We start from the raw sequence: 16755 nt of genomic DNA, 5'->3' as shown, positions 1-16755 counted from the left end.
AGCTATAGCAGACATGCCACTAATCCTCTTATCTCAAGCTGAATCTGGGTACTGCCTCTTATTGACTGTAGCAGTATCGAGATACCAGACATCTGAACTCGTCCTCATCTCTTAGACACCCTAGTAGCAACATGGTAACAAACATGCTTCCCAAGGAACTATGCCAGTATCCTTCAAAAAAGCAATGATTTTATTATACACTAAAAGCTGATGGACTAGATTTACATCCTCCATTAGATATTTCATCACACTTACTTCAGGATCTAGAGCTTTTAATGCTCTTTGGTTCTGTTTGAAAATAAAGATGTTTGCAAAACCCTAAAAGGTTTTATGCAAGGGTTTCCTTCCTAACAAAATGAATAATTTCCCCAGCTTCATAAGGATTTTCTGGTATATTCTGAACCATCCTTCAAGCCACATACAGCCTAATAGTGGTTTCACTTGAGTACTGACTTTACTTTGACAATGAGATTTTTAAATACTTAAGTCTTGCTCATTCTCATATGTCACATGCTATTTTATTTTAATCCTAGAACTCATGTGTGACATAATAAAAAGGAATCTGTTTTATTTCTTTATTTTCTTTCATATTGAAATTTTGCCAGAAAATATGATCTTCCCAACATTACACAGAAAAAACCTGAATCCACTAATACTAGATCTTCCACATGCAACTCTTGAGCCTAAATTATTTACAAATTCTAGTGTCTTGATCTAATAACAGAGAAAAAATAAACAGGTACACACATACATATCTATATTCAAACTTTCATTGAATTTATGGATGGAGCAAGACTAGATCTCTTTACAACATCAGGCTTGAAGGAACATTCCACAGATCACACACACAATGGGCACATGCAGCGGAGTCGTATGTACAGGGACGTGTGTGTAAGTTTTGGTGCCAAGCACACCACTGAATTTAATGGATCTGAGGAAAAAAATTACAAACAGAAAGAAACTTTTAACATAGGAAACTTTTTATGAGCAGAGAAGGAAGAAACTGTCAGGGAAAAGGAGCTGAAGAAAATGAGACAGAATGGGCATGATGACTCGTCTGACCTGTTAGTTGGTCGTCGCCTGCAGCAGGGCCGATGCGAATGTATGGTGTTGTAAGCTGAGTCACGATTATCGCAGCTAAGGCAAAGGAAGAGTTCCAGGTCAGCATGCATGAGGGAAAAAAAAGCCAGACTGAAGCTACGCCAGCAAGAAGAATCTCAGTCAGTTGTTTATTGTCTGAACTTCACAAATAAAAACAAAGAAACTCCCACAAGTTCCTTTTCATCTTCAGCTGTTAGTGTGGTTATTCTGCAAATTAATAAGCTGTCGCGTGTGACTTTCATTCAGGAAAAGGACTCAAAGCACATTATTTACTGCGTTTGAGGAAACTGGAGACTCTTTGGCTCTGCTAGTCACAGCACTAGGCTTTGTAAGTGAAAACTAGCTGATTATTCAGATTACTCTAGTATGAACTTCTCCAAGTAATTTGAGCTAGTTTCATTTTTATTTTCCTATTTCGTAATACTATATTTTACCTATAATTTTTCAATATAATTTTTACATAAAGTGTTTTTGAGCTAGTTAAGATTAATTTTTCTTGTACCCACTTGGGTCAATGTTCTGAAAATGCACACACTACACATATACTTAATGTTCAGCATACAGAGAATGATCACTGAGAGGTGGCATGCTTTTAACTAGGTATGTGTGTGAGGTCCGAGTTTCAAGTTCACAAGGAAAAGCTGAAAACCCTGAGTTGTTTGTGCCCCTGAAATATTCAGACTTTTCTGAGAGAGCTATAACAACGACTGTCTGCTACAGACAACTATTACCATGGCTCACATTAATAAGATCTGTTATTTCTTTGTTTTCCAGCAGTTCTGTGATTGCCTCTAAATGGTTAAGCACGCTGTGATACATATACATTAAGGAATATAAAAAAAATTAAAAGGTCAGATCCAACATGATGCAGCTGGAGAATGATGCAAAGAAAAAAATATTGGAAAATTAAGGACAAAATTATATGAAAGATCACTCATTTACATAGAACAGCCTGGGTGCTATTAGAAATGTGGCAACGAGAGAGGAAAATAGATCATCTACCATCTGCAGACAATTAAACTCAAAACTGCTGCTGCATAATATTTTGAAATATCCCTCTGCAACACTGAAATGCAGTGTTGATAGTAGCTTCTAGAGTACTGTTGCTATTGGATTCTAAATATTATAATATCCTTTTCTCTCTCATAATTAATGAAAGCCTTCCAATACTGCAAAATTAGAACAATGATGCCTCCCTCTTGAGAACTGCATTCCTAGGAGATAATCAAGATGTTTCTATCCAGACAGTGTTGTAAGTCATATCAGGAAATACAGTCTTAATATAAATCACAAACCACCACAAAGTTGATAGTAATAAACTTGGAGGAGTTTTGGAATGTTTTCAACTTAGTCTGTTGAGATTTTACAGTCATTTAGCTTGAAGAAAGAGTAGGAATATGAAAGCCATATTTCAAGAAGTATATGACAACCTTTATTACCACTGGTACAAAAACTTATTCCTGATTTTTGTTTGTTTGTTTAATTATCTTGTCAAAAATAATGGGAGTGGAAACCCTGCAGTCTCCCCATTTGTATATACACCAAATAGTCACAGAGGTCCCAGAAGCCTTTGTCTACAGAAAACTAAGATCAGGAGACTCCACACCACAACAATGTGCTGTATGATCCTTCTACTAACAAAGTCAGTGGCAAAGACTTCCTTTGACTTCATCAGAAGAAGAACTTTCAGCTCTACAAAACCCAACGTTCTCATCCTAATTTATACTTATAATCACTGCAATCAGGATTTTTATATGATCTCTAAAAGAACACATTTAACAGAGGTTTCATTTGTAAAAATGTAATGGTCATAAAACAAGATCATTTTTTAGAAGGGTACAAGCTGAGGTTGTTTAAAATATACTCGATGAAACGAGAAAGTATTAATCCACCTGCTGAGCCTAGACATGCACTTGACCCAGTAGAATTAGGCTGCACTTTTCTGGAGATAGGCTGTACTCTTCTAACAGGAAGCCTGCCACTATGATAATAAGCTATCTGGTGCACTTGGTCTCTGATACAGCAACAAGGTTTGGTGTCTGCCAGTTGAGCACATGCTTGACAGTAAAGCACATGCATTATTCCTGCTGACATCAAGGGGAGGGAAAAGTGTACTCAAGGTACAGAACAGTTCTGCTGGATCTCGGACAAGAACACTGTTGTTATATTACATTTAGGTGTTTTTATTTTAACAAAAAGTAAAGTGTATGGTGGGCCATGGAATGAACACTGCATGAGAGCGATAAAACCAACTCTCAATGATCTTAAGAAGGTCTTAAGAGCACCAACAACTTTATTATCTAGAGATGAGATAATTAAAGGGAATATAACTAGCAAGTGATACAACTCCGCTCGTGACACGTTCTGAACTCCCATATTGGTCCTCAGGGCAGACTTCAAACAGGCTAACCACATATCCTTAATACACACAATGAGGGGCTAGCCAATCTCAGCTGGCTCAGTGGAGCATCTTGAAAGTTGCCTTGAGGGACCTCGATCCTAGGAAGGGCTCCCGATGCACTTGGTGCAATCCTCAAATTCCATGGGAATGGAATTGCAGGGACTCTCAAGAACCAAGCAGACAGTTGGCTGCGCTGTCATGTGGGTTTTGCAGGTTATGTTTTATGGCACAGGCCTTGACCTAGTAAAATACTTATGTGTCTACTTTGAGATGGAGTAGTTGCGACCTAGTCAAGGAGATTATTCTCTGTGCTCAAAAGTAGGTACATAATTGACTTGATCAGGGCCAGCTGGTCAGAGCATGGTGCTAAGAACACCAAGGTTGTGGGTTGAGCCCCCATACGGGCCATTTGCTTAAGAGCTGGATTCGATGATCCTTGCGGGTTCCTTTCCAATTCAGAATATTCTGTGATTCTGTGAAAGCATATGGTTTCCTACATATGTAGTAAAATCTACAGTATGTCTACTGATTCCAATGGCCTACACAAGGCTGTAGGTATTTTCAGGATCAGACCTTATTTCAAAAGAAGATTGCACCAGTTTCATACATGAATGGCCTAAAGCAATTCCCCTAGCTTTAAAAAACACCGGACTCGAACTTCTGAAGATAAGAGAAGCCCAGATTACAAATATTTCAGGAAAGTTACTGGTGTGTGAAAACCAGATGTTGTAGTGGAGAGCATTCCCAACCTTATTTGTCAGGAGCACTACAGCGCATCCGTAGATGGACATAACAAGCACACAGAGCTTAAGCAGCTTACTGTCTAGTAGCTACACTGTAGTCTCAAAGCTCAGTGGAAAATGGTGCAAAGTCTCTAAGAAATCTGACAGAGTGGTCAGAGCAGCCTTTGCTTACTGGGGTACAGACAACATGAATGCTGCACTGAGCAGTTCGCGGGGGTTGAACAGAGGGGAGGAGAATGGGAGAGGACAATTTTATGTCTTTTCCCAATGCAGGTATAGCGATTTCTGACCTACAGACATAGAGCATTTTTGCTATTTTTTTCTAACCCAAATGTGGGAGGTCCAAAGAGGGCACAGAATTCTGCTTTTCCCTTAAGTATCTCTGTTAGATCTAAAGGGAAAACATCTGTACAGACAGCTATTATTAATACCATATTAAAATATGTCATGGTCTCCATTTAATTTTTTTAAAATTAATACAGATTAAAAATATAATACAAGCATTCCATTTAAAATCATGGAAATCAATGCTTTACTGTTGCCCCCAAGAAAGTTTTGCACCAGGGACTATACATACCATCAAGGATACCTCTGGTTTAAAAAAAAAAAAGTCCTCACAACAACCTCTCACATAATTTTATTATGAAAAAATCTGAAACGTGCTTTCAAAACAGAAATGTAGGGAGATTTGTTTAAAAGAAAAGCTGCATTTCTCACATCTCCACTGCCGAATGGGTTAGCTCAAAGTAGCTTGTTGCTATGGGAGCTATTCCAATCCACAAAGTTACCCTCACTTCTCAAATGAGAGAGTAAAAATCTTCAGTCAGACACGTAATTTAAATAGTTGGACATCCATTAGTGATTTGAAATACAAATCTTCAAGTAATTTAAAATCCATTCCTCTAATCATCTAATCTATTATGTTTTCTGATGTAACACAGTTCACTCCTGGTATCACTGAAGCTACTTGAAAACAATACAGGATTTCACTTGCATCTGGAATTAATCTCTCATCTATATTATATTTGGGTTGAGTTCAGATATTTGAAAGATTTCAGTGGTTTAGTAAGCAGTCAGTTAGTAAATTAAAATTAAAACTACTTCCTTTGGTTTGGAGAAGAAAAGAAGCCAGGAATCTGTTTGAAGAGGCATAAAAATGTATTTGTCACATTAGGGAGTATCCAAACTTTCAACAAGGGCAACTTTATGCTAACATTTCTGTTACTTTTAAGTAATGAGATTCCTATCCACCCCATTTAGTCTTAGTGGTGGTGATGGAATTGTGAAGTCTACATGTAGAGGAAATCATGGTGGAATCAGTTCCATTAGGGATAGTCACTGAGACAAGCATGATCTCCTGCAAGGTGCAGTGGTATAGAGATGAAGCAGTTTCTGTTTTATCCTCTTGCCAGGTGCTCATGCTGATATTACCTGTTCCTACTCACAGCAGCACACTCTCTCCTGTTCCTCTATACAATCTCCAAGTAACTGTACTATTCCATCACTTCTTTTTCAGGCTTTTAAGTTGCCAACAGCTAAAGGTACTAAAAAGTTGAGACTACAAAGATAATCACAGACAGATCTAGTCCCCAAAGATAAACAGCAGCATGTTTATCTTTCCCTTTTTGGGGACAAAACCTATAGCCAGCACTGTCTCAATTATAAAAACTTATCCCATAAATGGTAGTATCATGTGCTGACAGTCGAATAAATATAGCTGATCTGTGCCATTAAAACGAAGAACATGATTTCTCTGCTTCTCTTTTACACAGCAATTAAATTAAGGCAATTGCTTACAACTAAGGGGCAATTTTTCACTATGGATATATAAGCAGTACGTACTCTGCAATTGGCAATTTTACAATTCTACTGTATATATATATACACATATGTAAGTACAAAATATTTATTGTGAGATCATATAAAAACCCACAGAATATATTTTAAAAACCCTGTGTTCAAGTAGACAACCAAAAGTAATTAATACATTTACTGATTAAAAACAAACAAACAAACAAACAAATTTCCTAAATCTTAGCTAGGGATGCAAATGATTCTATGAAAATTCTATAATATGTTTAGTGATGTATTTTAGCAATATAAACACTTCTGGAAGTTTGCAAAGACCATGTGAGGGGAAGGTCAACATGATGAAGTACAGAATACATGACATAACACAAACATACCTTTTGTGGCTACCCTGACGCAGTCAATTTTAGTTTCCTGTGTCAAATAAAGAGGAAAAAGGTCACATCTTGTGTTTCTAAACAGAGAAAGTCATCCATGTTTCTATTCTTCCAAGTACTGATAAAATGTCAGAGAAGAATGCACCTCATTCCATATTTAACTGCTTATTAGCTAACCCCAAAGTGCATTCATAATATGGACAAATACTGCTTGGGTATGGTAGCTAAACATTTCACTTAAGATTCCTCTAAAAGTACAAAATGTGAAAGATATTCCCAAGAGCACAGGGAAGTGTTCTGCTATTTAACTCTGGCAACATAATGACCTTGGGAGATTTTTCTTTTCTTACAGAAAGTATAGTTTGAGGCATCATATTAGACAATTTTAGAAAGAAAAAATAATCAATGGTGTTTCACATTTCTGCACTGTTGGTGCCCTGTGAATGAGGGTCCATTATGGTTTCTGGCAGAAAACATTTCCAGGCTGTCAGCACAGACAGCCAAAGCTTACCAAGAATTGAAGGACTCTGGGTAGGTCTATCCAGGAAATGAAAAACAGTTCCAAGAAGAATTAGTCTGATGAAACATGATCTGTGAGGATCTTTTTAAACACCTTTCATTTCAGTTCCATCTACTTCTCTTTCTTTTTCTTTTACTTTGTTTGCAGAAAGGGACCAAAAAAAGTGGTTTCTAATCCAATCAGGGCAACCAAATGAGAAAAAGGGAGATCAAGATGTCACAAACTAAGGTAACAGGACTGGACATGCCAAGACAGATGTGCTGAAATCCACTATCAAGTTTGGCTTAAACTTAACAAAAGAAATCACAAAATTTTCCTGTTCAAAGCAAGAAAACAAAAACAAACAAAAAGGAAGAAAAAAAGCCAGTGAAACACAGTCACTGGACAGCTTTTAGCTAATAAGACAGAATGGTAACATACTACTTTGCTTGCTCACTACTGACAAAATGTGTGGTTTTCCCCTCCTCTTTCCTGTAACCTTTAATCATGAAGCAATATTGTGTTAGGAAAACTGCTATTTTTTAAACTCAGTGTGTTAAATTTCATGGTTACTTCATTTTCTCATTAGCAACTAAATTGGGCATCCTGCTAGTTGATGCCAATCATTTATTTACACACAAACACTGTATAAAATCACGCCTGTTGCACTTACCCCATTGGCTCTGCTAGCAGCTTGAAAATAGATGCTGTAGCTCTTATGAGGAAGAAGAGGAGTATTCCAGAAACCACTGTAGGTTTTGTTATCACCAATAGTAAAAGGCTGAGCAGCTTGTAAACCATTGGCAGGAATCTCTGCAGCAAAGTAGTACTGGGAATTCAAGAGTGAGGCATTCTGGAAATGAATGGGCACTGGGTAGCACTTTAGGATTTCAGTTGTCTTTTTGGTCCTCCGTGGGCGCTCTTCTTCAACAACGATTTGATAGACACTAAGAGTGTAGGAAGGAAAGAATGAAGGAAACAGTGGTTATTTTAAAACTTGGGCAGTCAAACCATCCTAAAACCATAATAGCATGTCAATATTTACTGGAAAAAACTGTTAAAAACAAAGAACACAGGAAGAAAATGTCATTTTCATATTCAGGTGTATAAATCTGTGGAATAGATTCATGCTTTCAAACTCACTTTGTGTTGGAAAAACAAAATTAGCCATACACACCACAGCTTTTCACACAAGTGAATGCACACAACATTTTCTTGTTCAAACTCTTGTACACAAAAAGTGTGCTTTATCAGTGCTAAAATGTGGAATTAAGTATTATTTTGTTCATCAAAGCAACCCTAAAGATATAGATTCCCTTCTCCAACCTGTTTATCTTACCTAAGTGAAATTAAATTAGTACTAAGATAAAAACGAAGGCACAATTACAAAGAGACAGGAGCCAGTATTTGCCTAACTGATGACATTGTAAATATTTATAAAAGCAGAGAGGTAAAGTAAAATTTCAGTGGCATATTGACTGTTGCTGAGCAGGTATATAACACTTCTTGATGGAAGCTATTATCACTCGGAAAAGCACTTTTACTCATTTTATAGATAACCATATTTTTAAGTTTCTGCATTCTGCAAAGCAAGTCAGCTTGCACTTGCAGTCTTTGCTGTACTGGGACCTAGAGAGACCAGTCCACCCCTCTCCACTGTAAAGGTGCTATGGACATTCAAACAGGAACAAAGAAATTGCAATTTCTGCTGTACATGTGAACAGTGTAATCATTATACCCTTGCAGTTGCTGTAAAAGACTGAGTCAGTGCTTCTAAATTTGTGAAGTGGGAAGTTCATATCTCTAAAGAGGTTTGGCTAACAAGTTTATTGCTTCACTGGGGACCAGTGATTCTTAATCAGTACTTGTCTCCTGGAATCTTGAATCCCAGTAAGCAAGTCAGTCTTGATAATTTATGTCAAAGTAGCAATGTGTCCACATTTTTGCGTATCATCTACATCCATAACAATTTATGATCTTTTGAGTTGATGTTTCATAAAAACCAGGAATCTCTGGGTAAGCTAAGTTTCTTAAAGATCAAATATCCAGAGAGACTTCTGACATGTTAATGTTCTGTCATCTGTAGGTAGAGGATTATGTTTAAAGGAGATTCTGCCCAAAGTACAGGGACACATGGGCTGAGCTTCTGCAGGACCCTCTCAGTCTGGACCCAACAGGGTTTATTGGCTTAGTGATGTCCCTGCACAGCTATGGCTACTCTCCTTCTGAAGGCAAGTCTGGTTTAGAAATAAAGAGATTAACTGTCCAACGACAGGAGGGATGGAGCTTTAAGCAACGTGGCAAGGGGAAGGTGTCCCTTGACCACAATCAGGGGGTTGGACTTCCAACCCAAACCATTCTATGATTCTATAACACCACCATTTTAGGTCTGCAGAATCTTCATACTTAAATATCACCAATATGCAGAAAACACCAATTCTCTTGACCATGTTACTGTTTTTTTACCAGACTTACTGATCATGTGCCACAGACCCTGTTGACTATGTTTTTATGATCTAGCATCTTCAATAGGAGAGTCTGCACCTCTATGCTCACAAAAAATGCCCGAAAATTTAACACTGAGAATGCAATTAATACCTCTTCTTCTGCCTGATTTAGACTTTCAACATGGTGGGGCTTTAGTTTAATGTTAACAACTTAAATCTATCTGCCTTCATGAAGATGTCTATATATGTCTACTATATATCTACAGTTCTCAGAGAACTCAGCAGAAAGACGCTGTCTACTTTGAGTCAACCTAATTGCTCCTCAGACTCCACTGATTGTAATAACTAAATACTCAGCTCACATGTAGACATCTAGAAGTGGACACCCAAATTTAAATGTTTTAATTTAATGCTAAACTTCATGCAGAAATCTAACCATGCACAAATTTAGTACAGCCAGGGACACAGAAATGTCTTGAGGGTTCACTTGAAGGCCTCTGCCTGTACACTTTGCAGCTCTGTGCAACAAAGTCTTCATATCAAGCAGAAATATTTTAATTAGTTCATTAATTCCATGCTGACTAGTAAATGAAGGTCAATCCACAGCACTCTTTCTTTGATCCTGTGAGAACTGATTTGTAAAAAAACTAGCCTTGGAATATCTACATTACAATCTTGTTTTTCTATTACAAATCAATTTTTGACATAATTTTCACAATTAATTTTCTAGAACAAAATAGAGTTGCTTAGAACTGGGATTCCAAGCTACTTTGAAGACAGCATGTTGCCTCCTCTAACTATTAATTTTCAGTGAATCTACAATAAATACCACTTGCAAATTTAAATGGAATATTGGGAAAAAAATGCAGAAGGTAATGTAAACATTTATTCTTGCAAGGTAGTGAAACTGGATACGCTTGCCTAATACTCACTCCAGCAAATATAAGGATCCCTCAGTTTCACTAAAGCATGATGGATAGTAAACTAAGTTACTTCTTTCTTATATCAGGACTGAATATAAGAGGGACTTCAGACCAGATGAGGTAATATGACCTGTTTCAGTACCGGCTGAAATGAGGGTTCTCTTATTTTTTCCCTCAGTGATTAAAGCTAAAGACTGTAGATATTTTAGAAACAAATCAGCCACTAAAATGCTCCTTTTCCCATGGTAAATCCATATTTAGTTATAATACATGCACGACTCCTTGTATACATTTTAAATGCCTGCCATCTACTCATTTTCAGATAGTTTAAAGAAAGAAGTAAGTTGACTGGAGCAATTTCAAACTCAAAATGTCTTTTAATCCTTACTCCACAAGATGAATTAGATTTGCAAGCATCTAGACCTCAAATCTATTTGCTCTTTAATAATTTAAGCACTGAAAGGTCAAACAACTCTTTTCTGTTCCCCTTCATCAAAGTCCAAGTGCTAATGAAAAATAACTAAATCCTATCTGCTGGCCAATTTCCACACACTGCTGTTTCTCTGATGTAAATTAACACATTATGAGCACCTGGGTCAATGGAAACCTGACAGAATTTTACCAGTGATACTTTTTAAATTTGTACAAATGAGATCATCTTGCTAATGAATTTTACAAAATTACCCCAACTACAATCATAATGCAAAAGCTTTCTCTACATTAATATTGCTTTCCTTAGTATGTAACAGCTGGACTGCCTACTCCGAAAAGAGTTCAAGCTTAGTGAATTGAGCTAGCACTGCACCATGACTCTATTATTCCTCTTATGTATTAGTCAGATTTCTGGCTCATTTGAAGTTGAATTATTCCTTTTCCACACCTCTACATTTCAGAGAATAAAGTCTTCCTATCTGTAATCCAGAAAATAAGTTCTACACTACAGTGAAAGGTGACAAAAGCATATCAGCTATCGGCAGCATTTAGACTGATCTTTCTGAGGGAAAGAAATGTAATTTAAATATAATTCACATTACACAGTTGTACTATAGAATTTCAATGCCTTGGAAATTAAATACAAAATTTATTTTTATAGATTGAAGTTCACTGTTGCATTGAGAAAGGAACACATGGGAATTATTTTTAACCTAGGATTCAAATGCTTCAGATTTGGAGATTAAAAAAGGTGTATGGAAAAAGAAAAAAAAAAAAAAAAGATTTTTACACTGCTTTTTATTCTACCAATTCCAAACCAGTTCCAAATTTAAATGATTATGCAGAGATACAGATCTGAACACAATAGCTTTAATTTTTGTTAGAAATTAGATGTAGCAGGTCTCTCAGATATTTATTGAAATTGTATTGCTTAAATTGGAATGGTGTGTCAATGTCTGATAAATACACTAATTTTTTTCAGAGTTGAAAAAGAGACATGAAAGCAAAAAGAAAACATATTAGCATGGTAATAAAATATGCTCAGAATACTTAGACAAATGACAATTTCAAAGAAGATTAAAGTATATACCTAGTCTTAACTACATCAAATGATGGGTTTTGGTAACCTCCTGAATGAGGACATTATTCCACATTACTGGAATGAAGTAAATCAAATCTTAATTAACCAAAGTCTCATTTGAAGTTACAAAATTACTTTCCAAGAAGGACCTATTGGATACAAATATGGACTTCTTTCCACTTCATTCATTAAATTCTTCATACAGGACTCCTTAACATGTACAATCTAGGCATTTATTAATTGAAACTTATTAATCTGTAATTACACCTCCACCAAAGTAATTCCAAATTACGCACAAAGGGAAAACAAGCTTGATTACTTCATTATTGAAACATCAGCTCTATTTTGTCTCTCTAAAACAGTCTTGATGCTTTATATAACTGAAGTGTTAAAGACATTTTTAGAATTCGTTTTACAGAAGGGAGACGGCCTAAGGAACTGAATATGGACAAAGACTACCTGAATTTATTTACTGGTCTTAATACAACTGCTGTGCGTGATCCTACGCAAGTCAGTTAACTATTATGGGCTTCAGACATCCAGTTGTGAAACAAGAACAAGCAACTTCCTTATTCCATCTGGCCTGCCTCAACTGTTTAAAACCTCTTCAAATTCTTCTTTCTCTTTTTTTTTTTTCCTAGGAAATGTATCATGCCCGCAAAGCTCTTAAGATCCACTAAGAATACCCTGATCAGCTGTGTGAACTGCTGGGCTACCTTTGCAGACTGTTATGGTGATACTCGTGAGCCTAATTTGAAGTTTTCTGCTCACTGTTGCAAGTTCATGCTTTATTATAAATACACAAAACCGGTACTTTTTATAGATCTATTTCTGTATTTTTGACTTGCATGCTTGCTTTTTTTTAATGCTTACAGAGTCAAACAAGAGAATAACCCTTAATCTACATATTCACCATTATTTCAAGTTACTCATTCCCACAGCCCTAGTTATCTGCATGTTAGAATCACTTTACTGCATTCTTCTACTAAAATAGCAGTTCCAATAGAGGGCAAAATTAAGAAGCCCAAACCCCACACTGTTATCTCAGTTCTAAGTCCATGAAGAACCTGATTGCTCAAACCGTAACAGTCTATAGGGTCCCCACAGTTTCAGCTATACTTCTGTAGCCCCTGAAAATTCTATCGTACTGCCATTAAGACTTTTAAAATATATCAGTTGTTTTGTTCATGTTTTGCATCTAAAATCCATGTATCTTTGCTCGTCATGTTTTATGCAAGTTTATTATCTAACTGTTTCTTGAGAAGAATACAGCCTTTGGGTACTTTTTTCTATATAATATGCAACATAACTTCATCTCTGTCACCACTTTTCTCTGACATGGTCATATCATATTTATATGGATTAACATTGTAGATATTTATCTATTTCTCCATATCCTTATATGGCACTAGATTCTTGTAATTTATCCTATAACTTTAAATTTTACAGTACTAGAAATTATATGTAATTATACATATGTAATGTACCTTGAAATGGAAGAGGGAAATTACTCTTTAAAGGACAGGAATTAAAAATTTATGGTTAGCAGGCAAATAGAAAAAGGCTACAGGAAATTGCTACTAACTTTCCTCTTACCGTGCAAGAGCCTGTATATTTATTATAGGGGGATTAAACAAAGGTGATAAACAACCTCTGATTTATCAGGTGTCTCACCATCACAGCTACACAGGCTTTGCCAGCAGGTCAGGAGTTCTAGCAACACCCAATATACAGTGAATAAAATATACTCTGTATATTTCCAGAACAGATCCTATGCCAGAGAACCAGCTGAATAGCAGGCCTGTCCCTCTGACCACTATAGAATTTTGCATATTTTATCAAAGGTGGAAGCACACATGGTTCAACTGCGGACTACAAGTAAGACCAGGGATTTTTTGATTAGCAGCAGGACAAATGAGTACACCTACTAATCATGGAGAGGACATTTAAGGTAGCCTTCTCTATTTCAGGGACATTTTATTTGGTGGATCAGAGAATTTCTGGGCTTTATGCAAAATACAGCATTGCCCACTATAGCTTCTAAAAAAAGATGAAGAAGCTTAAAAAAAATCCCTTGTAGAAACATAATGTTCAGATATGAAAATATAGAACTCAGAGTGAAGAAAAACAAGCAGACTGAACAAAACCTCTAAAATGATGTTGCTGTACCAATGCCAATGAGTATTTTTAAAAGAATACATTAATATGTAATTTATATAGCGGGGAAAAAGTGATTTAGGCAATGCTGCAAATAATATTCTCACAACACATTTATTGTGTAACTTGTAACTCAAAATTCTTGTGATGGTTCCCATTTAAGCACTTAATGTACCAGTGTTAGAGGTGCATTGCCTGTTTCTTTGGGTGAGCAAAGAGCATCTTAAATCCTTATAGCTTTTTGGAGTGAAGGGAGTCTGAAATCCTTCTAATTTTCTGTTTGCATCTTTACTTGAAGCCAGGAGGTTCCACGCAAACAAAAGCTCCACAATCAGGTTTCTAACTCAGTGGAACAGCTGTTGCTTCACAAATGTAGGGAAGGTGCTAAGTAAATAAAATACTTTGTGCTAGAAGCTTGTTCAAACTTCAATGGAATTCTTCTACTTTCATACCTGGCTTTATTTACTAGCTTTGCAGGTGAAGAGCTAAGTCTGGTTAGATTCTCCAAGGCAGGGCCTGTCTTCATTCTCAGGAAATACTATTACTGGCACCTGAAATTTCCAGCCCATGGGGAAAAATGAAATTCAAGAAATCTTTTGGAATCAGACCTGGCAAGAACATAAGAGAGACTAATATTATACAACACTACCATTGTCATGCAAGGAGCCCTATTTCTCAGATCAATCACAGCAGAAATACCTTAACGGCTGTAAAGGAGGAGATAAGACAGCTTAGGTTCAGTCCCTAGAGATACTGCCAAATGTAAACTCTCAGGTGTCATAATAGGCTTTATCTTCACAGACCCAAGTCCACTGGGGAACAGTATCTGGTTTTTAATGTAAAACTCCTAAGCTGCTTTGTGACTGCCCAACTCTTTTGTATGGACAGTCTCAAAGACTTAAAAGTCAGGATTTACAAAGGAGATTTTCTGGGAAAAATACATCCAAGCAAACCTCTCCTTAGCATTCCTACGGTTTTATACAGGAAATCCTGACAAGTTTTCAAATGGAAAGCATTATGTCACTGGAAGTTAAAGGTATTTTTCTTGTTCTTTCCTCCAAGGACAGTCACCAGGGGAGGATATGACAACGGGTTCAATTCCCCTGAGATGGAAAACGTGCTACATAATACCTTAATTGCAGAAGAGACAGATAGGCTCCAAAAGTGGTAATTTAATGGCCACCATAAATTCATAATACATTCAAATTCTTTTTCCAGACAGAGAAGAAGTAATATATTTCTCTTTTGCAAATCTGGACTCCCTAGGATTTAAAATTCCTAGAAGAAAATCTGCAAGGAAAAGAAGACAACGATGCACACTCCTTCTACTTTCCAGTGGCCAGATGGGTGCCACTTAGTCCTGATGACACTGGGTGTTTAACTTTTTACCTTATTTCCTAGTATAGATTCATTGTTTTAGAGAATCTAAGTACACTTGTCAGGGGCAGAGAGTGTCCAGCAGATCTTCAGCCTTGTAATTGCAGGCAATCATACACCATTCACAAAACCTTTCTGAAATGTTTTCTGCCTTCAGGTTCAGTTATCAGAAATGACAATCCAAAACATAGTTTTGTTTTGTTAGTAGAGAAGGAGAGAGAGTAGAAAATCTTTTAAGGATTGCAGTTTGTAATACTTTGTTACTTAGCAGGACAATAAAGATTGCCAACATGTAGGCGGCAGTAGATAATCTGTACTTGGTTTTACAACATACAGCCTGCTGATGGACTGCAGTTTTAACTTCATCCCATCCATCCTTTGCAAAAAATCAATAAATTCAATATATATGCTAACCTACACTTATTCAAAAGAAGTATTAGTTTACTATTGAAACAGCATATTAAAATTTATAAGAACCATTTACCCAACATATATATAAATGGTGTTTAGACATAACGCCAACAATAATTGTGGCACAAGAGACTGCTCTCTTGTTAACTGAGATTTGTGAACTGGCAAGGGGATCAAAACTGTTCTCTCAACCCTCCCAACCCCCCTAATCCTTGATAAATATTGATGAAAGGATATTTTGCTTCTCCCTGGTTATACCACTCCATGGTTAATTATTTCTAATTTTTTAAATACTGGTTCCCAGCTAGGACTTGGGAATGATACCACTGCACTGGTCTATCAGAGCGACTGTCGGAACTACCACAAACAGGTTGACCAAGATGACAAGATGCAACTATGTCTTCACAACTGTTATGTACATTTCCACACCTGAAATTCCTTAATCATCTATAAATAGAGTTTCCCCACCCCTACTCTCCCAGGGGCTGGGTACTGCTCTAGACTGATATGATCCACTTGATGAGACGCAATGTATTAGCAATTCTGCATACTTAGCAATAACCACATAATTCTACCTTTCTTTTTCTTCTGTAAAGGTAATCATATACATCTATTTGTTATTTTGAAGGGGAAGTTTTTAATTATTGTTTCTTCTGCTGAAAAAAATAAATGTTCTAAAATACTGCAGGCCACAAAAACCCCCTATGATCAGAAACATACTTTTTCTGAAACACTGATAACTTCACTGTGGCCTGTATCTCCATACTTAATACAGATTTATGTTTTCGGCTGCTTTTTATTCAAATTCAAAAATGTCAAGAAAAAATATAAATTTTGTACATAGTCTGTAGACCTGCACAATACAAAGTGAGTACAAAATGTAAATAAAATTAACCCTACTTAAAATAGTACTGTTTCACAAGGAGTTCAAAGTAGTTTTCTACAGGTGTAAGTAATATAATACAAGAGAACATTTGACTCCACATTCATAATTTCT

The 16755-nt window shown here is 36.4% G+C and overlaps 1 protein-coding gene across 13 annotated transcripts in view; it reads right to left on the bottom strand.

Annotated features, from left to right (window-relative positions):
- Positions 1–16755, bottom strand: part of PTPRM (protein tyrosine phosphatase receptor type M) — a 454918-nt gene that overhangs the window by 179736 nt on the left and 258427 nt on the right. For 9 of the 13 annotated variants that reach the window (XM_042031127.1, XM_042031137.1, XM_042031118.1 and 6 more), the window contains exons 12-14: positions 7604–7877; positions 6432–6468; positions 1063–1137 (exon numbers count right to left, since the gene is read on the bottom strand). In XM_042031127.1, coding sequence (XP_041887061.1) covers positions 1063–1137; positions 6432–6468; positions 7604–7877 — 386 coding nt within the window. The remainder of the gene's footprint in view (positions 1–1062; positions 1138–6431; positions 6469–7603; positions 7878–16755) is intronic. The other 4 variants (XM_042031181.1, XM_042031191.1, XM_042031209.1 and 1 more) reach the window with 1 other exon arrangement.

Source organism: Corvus kubaryi, unplaced genomic scaffold (genome assembly GCF_017639235.1).
Source record: "Corvus kubaryi isolate FWS band 111438036 unplaced genomic scaffold, C.kubaryi_AGA036_p1.0 132, whole genome shotgun sequence".
NCBI lineage: Eukaryota > Metazoa > Chordata > Aves > Passeriformes > Corvidae > Corvus > Corvus kubaryi.
Note: the sequence above shows the minus strand (reverse complement) of the source record. Positions and strands in the feature narration are given on the sequence as shown.